Source organism: Varroa destructor, unplaced genomic scaffold, assembly GCF_002443255.2.
Source record: "Varroa destructor unplaced genomic scaffold, Vdes_3.0 BEIS01000003.1, whole genome shotgun sequence".
Lineage (NCBI taxonomy): Eukaryota > Metazoa > Arthropoda > Arachnida > Mesostigmata > Varroidae > Varroa > Varroa destructor.
The window spans coordinates 16140703-16154361 of NW_019211456.1; the positions used below are offsets into that span (position 1 = coordinate 16140703).

A 13659-nucleotide genomic window follows, 5' to 3' on the forward strand; every position below is an offset into this window, starting at 1 on the left:
ATATTACTAAGGTTTCCCAGACTTAATTAACCCTTAAAAAATTTACGACCCATGATATCGTCTTTCATGGGTCTAGGAAGAGGGATTTTTCTAGGAAGAGATCTCGCAATAATTCTTCTTAATTTTTGAAAGAATCTCACACATGTTTTTAGAAAAGATTAAATTTGAATTATTTCTAGAATTCCGAATATATTTAGTTTTATTATATGACCATTTCGGTGTCGTATAGTTGACTGCTGCTTTGAGATTACCGGGAAACGTTTTCGTTCAGCATCGTTATTTATAATTACATTACAATACTTCGGCCGAACAGGCTACAGCATACGAATCAATTTTTTGCGAGAATAAGTGCGTGTATTTTTCAGCTTAAGTTAATGCATTCTCCATCGATATCAGGTGATCTAGTGCATTAGGCTTCGGATAACAGGTAAGATTGTTTGGAACCCTGTAGAACACCTGTAAACTTGGCTAGGCAAGACGATGTTTTATAATCACTCAGCTAGCTGAGTTAACAGTCACCATGCGTGTACTAAGGCTTATCGGTAGGTTGTGTCTTGTTTAAGAAGTTGCGGGGAGCAGTGCGGGTATGCGGGATGTGCGCATCGTTCTTCACAACCAGTTGGACTACACTAAAATCTTTAGCAGCTTCATAGTATTATGGAATATCTATGGTTAATTATGATTCATAAGCATGGTCATTCTAAGTGTAATGCACGTTTTAGTGATTTTATCTTGTTTTGATAATTAATCAAAAATAAGGCAGCTATTATATAAATATATACATGTTAAATATGTACATCATAACGCATTACAATCATGGTTAAAATACAATGTACAGAATGGTCGTAATCCACATTCCGAATGCTCTTTTTTTCGATAATGGACGCGTTACCGCTGCACAATAACTCATGGGTTGTTTGCAAGTGTTTATCGATCATTGTTCCTACCATTAGCGTTTACTCACAAATAATGGATGTCCATCCGTACCGTAAATAATATGAGGCTATTGTTGCGAACGAAATAAATTATAATAGCAGCTAGCCTACTTTGAATAAAAACTTACGACCGAAAAAATTGATAAATACGAAAATTTTTCTTTATTCATGAATGTTATGTGAATGTGCGTGCCGATGCATTGAAATTAATAAATAACACCTACAACAAACTCGAAGGAAGACTTACGTAAAACCTTTTTGTAAGCCGTGATTTTGGGGACCGCAAACACCACTGCAGCACTGCTTGTTAAGCTCTATAGCCATTAACAATGAAGGAAATAGAAACAACTTGTTTGATCAGCTACTTGAAATGAAATGACAACAGTAAATTTACATAAACGTTAGTACGTATGAGGACGAAAAAGCTACGTTTTCGGGAGTCGAATTAATTATTTGCTGCACATTTTCGATCATAGATCCCAATTGTAAAAGGATAATCTTTAATTTGAAACTCTTTTCCAAAACCTCCATATCCGAGCTATTTTAAAATAGATAGGACTGTTACGAGCGAATTATTTCACTAGCTTTCCCTTGGCTCCCGGATTAACCTCCCCATTTCTAAGTTTCTCCTTTCCCTATTATAGCTAAAGTCATCCGTGCATAGTTCATACGAACTGAATGAGTACAACGCAGTCGACTGGCATGGTAACAATGCTTATATTTATATGTACTACCCGGTTTTATAAGTGTCAGAGAAATTAAACCTTTTATTTTGTTTTGGCCTACGACGGTGACTCACACATTGCGGTTGTTGGCACAGAGTGATGAAAATAAGTGCTAGTTAGTTACAAACACCATTAGCTGCTACGAGGAATTCCAAGGTATTCAATGAAGGGCGACTTCGTTGCGCATTGTATACGCATTGTGTGAGCTTGAGGTCAACAGCTATTCGTGGGTAGAAGTTATTTCTTCAAATTTTTTTTCAAAATTTCAAATTTCATTTTTTCAAAATGAAATTTGAAAATCAAATTGAATGGCATTTTAAATCACTCGTTTGGCTATCTAGCCAATAATATATAGACCAACGTCATGAACACAACGTTATTAGAAGTAGCTGCGCCTTACTTAAAGCTAACTGGTAAAGATACTTCCTGTTCAAAGCTAAACATGCATACATTCTTTAGGTTGTATACGAAACTCGGTATTGCCGACCAGGTAACGGCTAATTACAATATAGCCTTGGTGTTCTTAGCATTACTGTGATTCAATACATTTGTGCTAACATGTATTGATGGGCATCTTTCTAAAGAGCATTTAATTATTTGTTCTAATTATTTATGAGAGTCATATATAAGAACGTGCATGTTGATGACAACTTTACTCATGCACAACTAACTGGGAAGAATGAAACGTCTGACAGGATGCTAAGCATTTACATCGATTGGGCATAAATGCTCCAAAACTATCTGCGTAAAAATGACTCTGAAAGCAGCACTGGTACAGATTTATTCCTGCGTTATGCCGCAGAATTATATAGTTGTGACAAATATCCATAAATGGGTCTCCAAATCAGAACTTCCGCGTAATTAAAACCGTTTATTAGCGACGAACCGTTTTTTAAGGGCAAAACATAGGTAGATTAAATGTGATGCAGCAGATTTAATTGTCATAAAGGAAGAGGCACTCGGTTAGCATGTGTCAATTCGGCTTACTCAAGCTCTAAGTCGAAGTATAAGGAATGATATACGAGAAATGGGTACTTTAAAGGTTGTGGTATCTACCGACGATGAAAATATTACTATGTAATCGTACAAGTGGAGCTATGAAGTTCAAGTATAACCAGTCACGTGTCTACAGTCTTGCAGGTTTTGAAATGTTAACGAGTCATATGATATTTTCCAAGGTGACTTGCTTTGTGTTTGTTGTTTCTGCTTTAAATTGCTCTTGCCACCGATATGATTTTTGAGTTTATTTGATAAATATAATTAAGATTATCATAATGCTTTGATTAATGCTTATTACTTAATGCTTAATGAATCTGAACATTTCAGCTTACCTAACGATGGTCACATATTGAGACTGTAATTGAACACGGTACTACTGGACAACATGATATTAGCAGTTACTTTGCACAAACATGGAAATACTAATGAATATTTGTGTACGTTTTTTTACCGGTCTGCTGTTTTTTCAAAACTATATTTAGGCCAAACCAAAAGCTAAAAAGTTATTACTCGCAGTTTTTCAAACTACAAATAAGTTAGTTTTAGTATAGTCTACTACTCATGAGCGAAACTAAGCACTCTTGGCTAGTTCTGCGAGGCTTCCCTTAAGCTTAGATGAGATATACAGTTTGAACTTACGGGAAATTTACATAATGTGAGCACTGCACGGATAGTTTCTGTGCTACCGTAGTGATAGCATTCTAATTTCTATAGTAAGTTAGTTTGCTGTTAGAGAGGCCCGTTCGACATTTCTTTCGCTAAAGCCAGTCTTCACTGGTTGTGTTACACCTAGCCTAGACAGCAACGGCGTATGACTGTCCAATTCGCCTCAAAAAAAGTAAACAGTGAATAAGTTCCGTCAAAATGTTTTTACATACCAGATACAACAATTTTGATTTTTTTTATTATATGAGCTTTGATACTGTATATTCCATGCTGTGTTTCGTTTATGCTAGGTGCTACGATAACATCCTAGCAATAAGTAAACAGAAAATAGAAATGATGGATAATTTCAGTCACACCGTGCCAGCGTTATTGCCGATTGGCTGGTTCCTAAGTAGTATAAACAAATGATTATATTTATTATAATGTTAACAAATGGTTTTAGAAAAAAAGTGTATTGAATATATTTGTTTGTTTATCAACGGTATATACTGTGTATATTACATATAAATCCCTAACACTGATAGACTTAACACAAATAGCGCTTGCCGAAAAATCCTATGATGAATGTTTTGTCTACCGAATGTAGTAGAATGGAAGATAACGAAACCAAATACCATTTACTATGTATTTACATTTGGTTATCAGTTAGAATTGCAAATCGGCTTATGGGTTGTTTCATACGACACCTTCGCAGATTTATTGATTTAAAGTGCAACGTATTGTGTTTGACCATGATTGCAGCGTATTTGTATGTTTGCTAAGATCGAAAGTTCTCGTGAGAGAAATAGAGAAGGGAGAATAACACCAGACAAAAGTACCTTAAGCCATACACATTGTTATATTAGAGTACCGTCACGGTTTTTATGTATGTGATATTCCTTATAATAATGGACAGCCACCGTAGTTACATAGGCCTCAGCGCAAACACTCTGCTTCAGGGCCCACTTTGATTAAATTTCTCTCAATTTTCGAACAAAATACGGCGCTTGCATATGCCAGTATTCGAGCCATTCATGACCAAGACTTCATACGGCACAGTAGACTAAATAACATAAATCTATAAATAAAAAAAATAAAGGTTGTCCATTATTTATCTAAATTTTTGCTTAGGTAGCCCTGCCATACCTTACGAAAAATTATCAAAATAAGTTCCGCTAGTTACTTTATTACAGGTATCAAAAATATGAAATGAGAGAAATTTTTAAGGTTCTTTGAGGTATATTAACAAATTATTCGATTTGCAGTTCTCTAAAACATAGCATACTCCTTCAAAATTTTATTTTGAATAAGTAAATCAGTCAAGAAACTTTCCTAGAAGGAACGCTAGAATAGGTTAAACATCGCGTGAGGTATTAATTGGTGAGCGTCGTTGTTATTCAAAGGCTCCGCCCTTCGACAATATATGAATGTACTCGTGGCACGGTAAATACTAATTGATAGATTCGTCTCTTCACACAGGGAAACTGAACTTAACATGAAATAGCACTATATCGGTAGCCTCGTTGTCAACCTCTTAGATAGTGAAATTTTTTTTCATTTTATTATATCTTCGCCGCTGGTAGAGTTTCAGATGATTATCAAAACTAAAATTTACCACATACCAGCGGCTGTTGACTGTCAAAAACACTGAAGTTAAATGCAGATGAAAGTATTTTATGGTGATATCAACATTCGATATTGGTCGAAACTATTTTCAAGTATATTACTAAATTAAGGTCATAAAATAATATGGTACACGTTGCTGCTAAATTTAATACTTAACTCTACATGAGTGTAGGCTAGTTGCAATTGCTGGATTTCCATTTGCACAGGTTGAAAAGATTACAGGTTTCTACTCCCGGCTATATAGGATTCTTTGAGGCATCAATCGACAACTCAGCAGAGCTTTATGTTTCTAAGCAAGTTCAAATTCCGAATGCTTTGGTTTACAAATATGATTGGCACTGGGATATAAGTTTCATTTTAATGATTAGTGTAGACTACAAAGGAAAACACATATTTTATTGGAGTAAATTTAATGACATTCAATTAACACCTTTACGAGAAGCAAAATGTAAAGTTTTAACCGTAAATATTGACCAGTTCTATATCACGGTCATCTTCAGCTAAAAAATAGGAATATATTTTAGGAAATTTCTAGATTATGAAAATTTGTAGCCTCCTTCCATCGTATTAGTTGCTTCCGCCGCGCGAAAATTCTGCAACTTCGTTAGTTAAAAACTTTTAGTTTTGGCTATTGATAGTTTTAGCTGTCGGAGTGCTGGTTACTATTATTGTTTTAGTTCCCGTTGTAGGGGTTTCATCGATTGACTGAACTCCTCTTTGTACCTTCATCTCATTTTAACACTCAGACAATTTTGATAATTTGTCTATATATGTCATTGGCATACGCAAAGCACTTCCCACGCACTTCGATAATTATGATAAGATAATTATAATAATTTTAGGACTCAGTGTTCATATATGTATAGATCTTTAAATATATATTTGTATTTTAACTGTGTATGCATACATGTCACTGGTCATGTTTAGAGCTTGCGTAGCGGTCAATACTCGTTGCATGACTTCATGACATGGCTTTTCTTATGTATTCTAGCTTTGTTTTGACAACGTACAAATCACCCAACCCATAAGCGAAGTGACCTATTGAGGTGGAGGCGGCTGTTTGTACGCTTCCGTCGGATATTGCTGAACAAACGCGGCATAATTTTGAGGCGGTTGTGGCGGCTGATATCCAGGCGGCATACTGTACGGATTGTAGCCCGTTGGCATAGGCACCTGGTACATGGGATAACCCGCTGGATATGGATAAGTATAAGCTGGTTGGGGCATACCCGTTGGCTGGTTAGGATAAGGCAGTGGCGCTGTAGTGGGGGAGGACGCCGGTGCAGAACTAGTTGGGGCTAGCTTAGGTGTCTGCGATGCCTGATAGACCGGCTGCGTCGGTGGCAGTGAACCTGCAGGCAGCGAAGCTGCCTCAGCCAGGGTCTTCGTCAGATCTTTGACCAACTCCTCCTTCTCCGTCTTGCGGGCGAAGCAAAAGTCGTTGACCTTGGTCTGGTGGTTCAACAGCAGGTTCGTGAGTTCCCCGTAAAACTTAAGGCCCTCGTCGAGATTGCCCATGATCTCGTTAAAGGCGCTATGGGCGGCGGCCAGATTCTTGAGCATATCTTCACGCTTATCTCCACCGCCGCCTATGCGTCGAGTGAATTCTTGATGAGCACTTTGAATCTGAGAAATCAGCGACTCTTGTGTGGATAGAGACTCTCGAACCCGCTGCTGTAGCGCACCTAAAGCCTGGCCAAGTGCTTCGGCTGTCATTGCCGCCTCGTTAATAGCGCCGTCTGCTTGCATTGCTTGCAAAAACTGTTGCTTTATATTGACCGTTGCTGATTTTAGCTCAAATTCGATAACTTCCCGCTCGCTGGTCAGTCGGTCAACCTCTCGCATAAGTTTGCGCAGGGTCGTTACCTCTGGCGCGGTTGTGCATGCAGTACCGGTGCTGCCTTGAGGTATGTTACCGCTCAATTCGTTTTCCGATCCTCCAAGCAGTACGATTGAGTAGCGGAACTTTTGAAATTTCTCTTGCACGACCTGATCGGCTACTACCGCTTTGTCGATAACACTACGGTATTTGTTCACAGTCTCGCGCATGGTCTGATTAAGCTTAGAAGACGGCAGGCGTGTCCATTTTTCCTTGAACTGATTTTTCATTATTGTATCTGACTGTTCCTCATCGTCGAGCATTCTTTGCGATTCGTCGATGATCTCCCGGTTCCGTTGAAGCTGCGGACCTAACTCATTCATCTTGTCTTCCAGAGCCTTGATACCACCCTTACTGCGAATCTCTTGCGCCTTTTGCTGAATACTGGGTGGCAGCTGCGCTCCACCGGGCACATCTTCGATGGCCGCAGGCAGGTTAAGTGAGGCGAGGACTCCGTTTAGTAGCTGCGTGGCTTGTTTTAGTCGACCAATCTCTTCGTTTACTACCTCGCTTTTCTTTGCCTCTACCTTCTGACATCCCTGTGAGACGGATACCGGAAGTAGAGACTCGAACAGATCTTCACGCTTGTCACCCTGCGTCAGAGGTGAACTGAGTGCGATTGCTTTGGCCAAAACGGCCGGTTTGATTGTACAGAGCTGCTTAACTTCAGGAATACGGGCATGGTAGATGAAATCGTTATCTTTCTTCGTTTCTTCGTAGTAGCGATTTGCTCGCCGTTGAATGTCAAGGAAATGGTCACCGATTTGTATCGACGTCATTTGGCCCTTTTTCGTCTGGACGATCTTGAAGTTGTCGAGCGCAACTTGCAGTCGTGCAAGCTCTTCGCCTACTTCTTTTTCCGCACGAGCACTCATTGCCTTGTGATACTGAGTGACCGCCCGAAAAGCAGCTTCTTTAAGCTGTACGATCGTGAACCACTCTCGATCCCACAGGCCACGAAGCTGCTCCCTGCTCATCAACTTGTTCGCATCCGTATAAAGCTCTTCACACTGACTTGCAATTTGAGCTAAGAGCACGTCCCTTTTACCATCCTTAGCTGCTTTATGGTAGAAGCATTCCTGCGCTTGAGCGACACACAAAGTGTAAAGCACAGTTAGGGTATCAGGATGAAGATCTGCTGTCAGGCTGTCTTGGGTGATTGTCTGGGCTGATGACCTAAGATAGTGATAGACACCAGCAGCCATCTGAAAATATTTTGTAGACGTCTTCAGACACTCATCATCTGTCGTATCGGCTCCTTGACTGGCCGCGATCTGGCTCAGCATTGCGCCGTAATTAAACAGGATGCAGCTTTTCTCATAGCCTAGGCACATTAGCGTCAAACTACTCGAACTTCCGAAAAACCCTCCTTTATCAAAGGCATCCTTCCACTTGAATGGAATTTGTACGTCGTGTGCGGGAACTTTCGATTCAAGTGACACCAACTGATCGTAGTAGGTCGACATGGCATCCACGGACGACTGATGTTTGTCGAGTGTTCTCCATGTTGCATTTTTACGCATCGAATTTAAGGTTTGGAGGGCCGCCTGATACTCTTGCTGCTCATCTTTGCCTGTATATAAACTCGAAAATACCTGTGTTAATGGTTTGATTAGGTCAACCTCCGAGGTCTTTTTAAGTGGTATAGCAATGTATCCTGCCATAACTGGGCCGCTGGCTGTTGCCAGTTTTTTCAGAAAGCTGCTCTTCTGCTTCCCGACACCGCCTACAAGTACTAGAGGAAACACTTAGAACGTAGTGATCTGCTTAAGTAGCGGCTATGGCCACGTAACACGAATGACGCACTTTGATTTCTCTTCTCATTCAGCAGAGGTGCAAAATAAATCAAAAGCAAGGCATTACTGAAGATGAACGAGCACTTTTGGCAACCAACTCTACCCTAACCGGCATTAGTCTCTGCACGTTCCGTAATGAGTCCTGAAGGAATCTGATTGCGGTGAACCACGGTGATGACATCTCATTATTATGACTAAGCAGCTGATTGCGATCTCTCCACTTTAATGAGCGACTGCGTTAAAGACCACCAGTTGGCGCGCCAAAACGACTCGCGCACATTGGGTCAAATGACAATTCGGGCAGCATTCGTATGACGCACTGGCAAAAGTTAAACTACCTATAACTGAAGGAATCTCAATTGATTTATGCCAATAATTATGCGAGGCGGATGCGCAACTAGTGAACTTGGGTGTGGCACGTAATATTGCTTGTTGTGGACTCTTTTTATACAGGCTGTTTTCGAACCGATAGAAAATTGCAGACCGCCCGTTCATTAAGCGGGTTCTAGCCCAACAATGCGTTTATTCAGCCGCCTGCTGTCGGAGCTTTGTCACTAACCATCGCTAGCGTTGCTGCCAAATACTTATTGACTACGTCAGTTTTTCAACTTAGAACTTTTCATCAGAATGCCTCCGAAAGGAAAGGGTAAGTGTAAGGTGGCTGCCGATCGATGTTTAAGCTCGTTTTCGAAACTAAGTCAGCAATCGATATGGCAAACAGGCCTTATACTCCATAAAGGTGTTTGTGTGTGTACATTGTTAACAATTGCTGTACTGCTGTTAGCTGTGTGTCCATGCGCCTGGCTGGGTGAGCCTATATCGATACAGATGGCCTGGGGCCGCTAGGGGACAACACGGCTAACTAAGTAAAAGATGGACTGTACGTGCTTAATACGAAAAATTGAGCGAGCCATATAAACAAGTTTGTTATTAATGTCAAACCTAACATTGTTGTACAGAAGTCATAAAATGTCAAACTGCTCTAACATGTTTATGTTGTATAAACAGTACCACATACTAGGTAGTGCCGGGTGATAGCTGCTGATTCATGTACAGTTGGCTACCCTGTTAATACAATTTTGCAGAGGCCAGTCTCCTTAATATAAAGCAGTTCTTTTCTGTCTCTAAAGAATTTTTGAATCTGATTTGTTATTTAGCGATCAGGATACCATCAACATTTAGTCTTAAGCATAAATTTAAAGAGGTAAGATGTATTTGATTACTAAGTCCGTCATGTTAAGAAATTACGTACTGTACTTAATGGTTTATTTATTTTCGCTTGGCTGTAACGGTACTTTTATACTGTAAAGTTGTACTGGTTAATTATTTTAAACATGGTAAATCTAATGTTCATGTCTTTTTTATCCGCTTTTAAACCGCTTCTTGTTCATAGGCCGCGGGGGAGGTGGTCATAAGGGTCAACCCCGACACTTCACTACCCCAGAGGAGGTTGCAGCCCAGCAGGAGAAAGAAGAAAAGGAGCGCCAGTGGAGACAACGAAGAAACGATGCCGGAGATGACGATGACGAAAGTGCATCTGGCTCCGAAAAAGAGTACGTAATACATGAAACAAAATAATCTAGCTATAATCGTTAATATGCGGGGAAATTACTTATCTGACCATTGCAGGGTTCAACACTTCATACTGCTTTCCGGGAAAGTAGTGATATGCTGCCTGTATTGTTTATTCTCTTATTAGTTATAAACAGGGTATATTTGCACTTATTTTTTGTCAACACAAATACTAGCGACACGAAAGGGCAATTTTCAAACCAATTAGGGGGGCGAATTCAAGTTCATATCGATTGCCACGTTTTTTTTTCATGGCACTGTTCCTCTAAACTGTTTCAACTCTATTCGCAATTTCTAGATAGCAAGCTAGAAGCCAATGCAGCGATTCATGCAAGAATACCTATCACATTAAAATATTCTACTTATTCCAATCGATAGAACTCAAGATGAGCTATTTTTTAAATTTCCCAATTTTTTGTGCTCGTAGCGATTCTGACATTGCATTACCGATCACCCCGTTAATCACCATTCCGTATTATACAATTTGTCAATCATATAATACGAGATCGGCTATGTAAGTTTTTACTTTGTTATATGAGGGCATGTTGTTATGTAAGTTTTAATAATATCCGGAGTCCCATCGCTACGAGCAATCCGCATCAGCTCTGTTTGAATACAAACCTTAAACGCATCGTTACGCCAAATATGACGGGTTATGGTGTATTGAAATTACTGGACTGCCAATTGAGTTCACAGATCAAATAAGTAAAGGATTCTCAGAAAAACTATGTCTATAGACTGATCGAACGGTTAATAGATATCATTGTAAATAATCGTGTCGCGATAAATATTAGAACCATAGTTTAGCAAATCACGTAATAAGGTTTAGCTCATCTGACTAGTGAAGCATCAAGGAGAGAACCATAGAAAAATATCTTCCAATATCAAACAATGTCAAAAAGACCTCGCATGTACAACATGAACGAATTAACAGTCAATAATTGAGTAATTATTCTTAAACAAATACATATTCATAGGAATGAAATTTGCTGTAATTATGACTTACTATCATATATAGCGTATAGTTAAAGACTTCGTATTTGCACGGTACAAATTAGTCTGCTAAAAACCTTAGATTGCAGAAAAGAGAAACGAGGATGTTTAGTTGTGAATAACTGCTTGTTGTTTTATCTATTATATATCTGTTTATTGGTATATGAATAACCTTTGGACTAGTGTAACTAGAATGAACTTTCAAGATGTATTGTTGTACTTATATATTTTTCACATTTGTCCCACAATTCCGGCAGCTTCTGGACAGCCATGGATTTGCGTTCGCATTCCTATATGTAACTTTTCCATCTATGGCATTAGTGACATAGTGAATTGATACTTTTTAGAGAACGGAAAGCCCCATAACACGAGCTTATATCAAGAGGACAATCGGATTGAAGCCAACTTTAGGTATTCCTTTGCTTAGCCTAGAAAGAAATTGAGGCATAGTGATGAGTTCCAACGTTATCATTAAGTAACCGGACTGGATCCTTCTGACTGTCCATGTCTTTCGCATGACTCGAGATAACGGGCTGCATTCATTGTTTCTTTTTCAGCCACTATCTTATAGTAGCAAATGCCCTCGATGTCCACTGCAAGCACTACAATAAGATTACATTCAAATTTTGTCCAAACTGCCAACGAACTCAATTTTTTTCTAAAGCTACTCCAGTCTCTCACCTGGTCCCTATCCGACTGGCGGTAGAGATTGAACCATATATCGTCTATGGCGACCGTATGTTCCAAGCGTGTTTTTTATTGAGTAAAGTTCTGAAAACTGCTCGTGGAATATATCTGGAAAAGCCGTTTTGATTGAGGCGATGCATTCGGGCAACTGAACCTGATTACCTCCTTACTGGACTTCAACAGTCCGATCACTATTAAATGTTTGGATCATTTGCTAAATGTAGATTTTCGAAATTAGAGGATGTTTTCCTTCCTGAACTCATTTCGCCTGAAAAAAAGTCCAAAAAAATTAAAGGGTTTACCAGTCAGATTTCTTCTAGTTCGACACAAAATTCAGAAATTATTAAATTTCAGAGTCAATCTAATACTAAGTAACAATCTAATACTTTCAAAGACTGATTACCTTATTAATATCGCGATACGTTCATTGCTACTACAGGGATTCCCTTCGCTCCCCGTATCTGAGTAATCCAATTATTTAAGTTATGAGATGGCCATTTTTATGCCAGTTTTCATCATCATGGCATATATACACCTGCAACCTTACTGTGTCGAGCGTCATCATCTTCTCACAATCATATTTTAGAGGCAAAAACATTCGCTCTGAAGTCGATTCGTCCGAAATTGTTGTTTGAATTATAATTCCCAATGGAACATTTGTTTATAACACGTTAACATCTACCTCGGTTGTTTTTGTATATTGTATCTTTTACAGTAGACGGATACGCATTTATAAAATGGGCGCGAAACGCTCAATAACTTAATTTGTCTTCTAGATATTCACCAGTTCATTAGATACTTTGAAATGTTTCCTTATGCACAGATCGTCAGAGGAATCTAGCGAGGAAGAAGAAGAAGAAACTAAGAAGAAGGGCGTTGAAGGTTTGATCGAGATCGACAACCCTAACCGAGTTGTCAGGAAAGTGAAGAAAGTATCGGCTGTTACGGATCAGGATCAGCCAGCTCAGCTCAGCCGCCGAGAGCGTGAGGAAATTGAAAAACAACGCAATAAGGCACATTACGAAAAGCTCCACGCTGCCGGTCTCACTGAACAGGTAAAGCGTTGCGAAATTCACATTTATGTAGCACGTAGGATGCCGTCGTTGTTTTGAGGCTCAAGCAATAATTACACAAGCCACTTAGCGAACCCGGGTTAACTATAGCGCAAAAAAATAGGTTTGCAGCGCCTGAGACTAGGAGGACGCATTTAGTTAGGTTTGGTAGACTTACAAGTTCTATCTCTTCTATCTTGGTACGAGGAATTTCTTACGTGCTGTTAGACGATTAGCTATGCTGCCCTTTGTTTTTATCTATCGCCGTCATCACCAACGCTTGACGTAAAAATTTACTTGTCTCTTGTCTAGGCTCGCGCTGACTTGGCTCGCTTGGCGATCATACGAAAACAGCGGGAAGAGCAGGCACGCAAGAAAGCTGAAGAAAAACGACTCGCCGAGGCAAAAGCTGCCGCAGCGGGCAAAAAGTAGGATTGCGGTTCTCAGTTCTCAGCATATAGACACAAATCACCATCTTAGAGAAGGAAGGAGTATCGCGGCGATGAGGGATGGCGGAAGGAGTATGAAAACACGAGTTTCCGGCAAATACAAAAAGCGTCGAGGGGGGAAATCGAATACACGATTTCGATAAAATGTCATACGCACTAACACTTCATCGATTTCATATAATCATTTTTCTTTCTCGGCGCTTCCTGCACTTCCCAAAACATAGCACTGGGAACTCGTGTTTTCATACTCCTTCCGCCACCCCTCATCGTCGCGATACTCCTTCCTTTTCTATGATGGGAT

At 39.7% G+C, this 13659-nt stretch overlaps 3 protein-coding genes across 4 annotated transcripts in view; 1 reads left to right on the forward strand and 2 right to left on the reverse strand.

Annotated features, from left to right (window-relative positions):
- Nucleotides 1-5305: 5305 nt before the first annotated feature.
- Nucleotides 5306-8830, reverse strand: ALiX (programmed cell death 6-interacting protein-like protein AliX). Its single transcript, XM_022798414.2, has one exon. The coding sequence runs from the start codon at nucleotides 8471-8473 to the stop codon at nucleotides 5969-5971; it is 2505 nt and encodes an 834-aa protein (XP_022654149.1). The 5' UTR covers nucleotides 8474-8830; the 3' UTR covers nucleotides 5306-5968.
- A 261-nt stretch (nucleotides 8831-9091) lies between these two features.
- On the forward strand, nucleotides 9092-13653 carry LOC111246828 (uncharacterized). 2 transcript variants are annotated; one of them, XM_022797072.2, is made up of 4 exons: nucleotides 9092-9251; nucleotides 9999-10158; nucleotides 12681-12912; nucleotides 13222-13653. In XM_022797072.2, exons 1-4 carry the CDS (start codon nucleotides 9233-9235, stop codon nucleotides 13339-13341), a joined length of 531 nt encoding a protein of 176 aa, XP_022652807.1. In that variant the 5' UTR covers nucleotides 9092-9232; the 3' UTR covers nucleotides 13342-13653. The 2 variants fall into 2 exon arrangements, with proteins under 2 accessions (XP_022652807.1, XP_086840850.1); XM_086984724.1 differs by lacking the exon at nucleotides 9092-9251 and adding an exon at nucleotides 9342-9485.
- The window catches only part of LOC111246827 (uncharacterized), a 23003-nt gene continuing 20886 nt past the window's right edge, over nucleotides 11543-13659 (reverse strand). The window contains exon 2 of the mRNA XM_022797069.2: nucleotides 11543-12125. Within this exon, the coding sequence (XP_022652804.1) occupies nucleotides 12052-12125 (74 nt within the window). The 3' untranslated portion in view covers nucleotides 11543-12051. The remainder of the gene's footprint in view (nucleotides 12126-13659) is intronic.

Coding starts and splice junctions, on each gene's coding strand:
- ALiX (XM_022798414.2), bottom strand. CDS start 8,473: ATGGCAGGATACATTGCTATACCACTTAAAAAGACCTCGGAGGTTGAC.
- LOC111246828 (XM_022797072.2), top strand. Junction 10,159..12,680: donor GCATCTGGCTCCGAAAAAGA/GTACGTAATACA, acceptor CCTTATGCACAG/ATCGTCAGAGGAATCTAGCG. Junction 12,913..13,221: donor CTGCCGGTCTCACTGAACAG/GTAAAGCGTTGC, acceptor TCTCTTGTCTAG/GCTCGCGCTGACTTGGCTCG.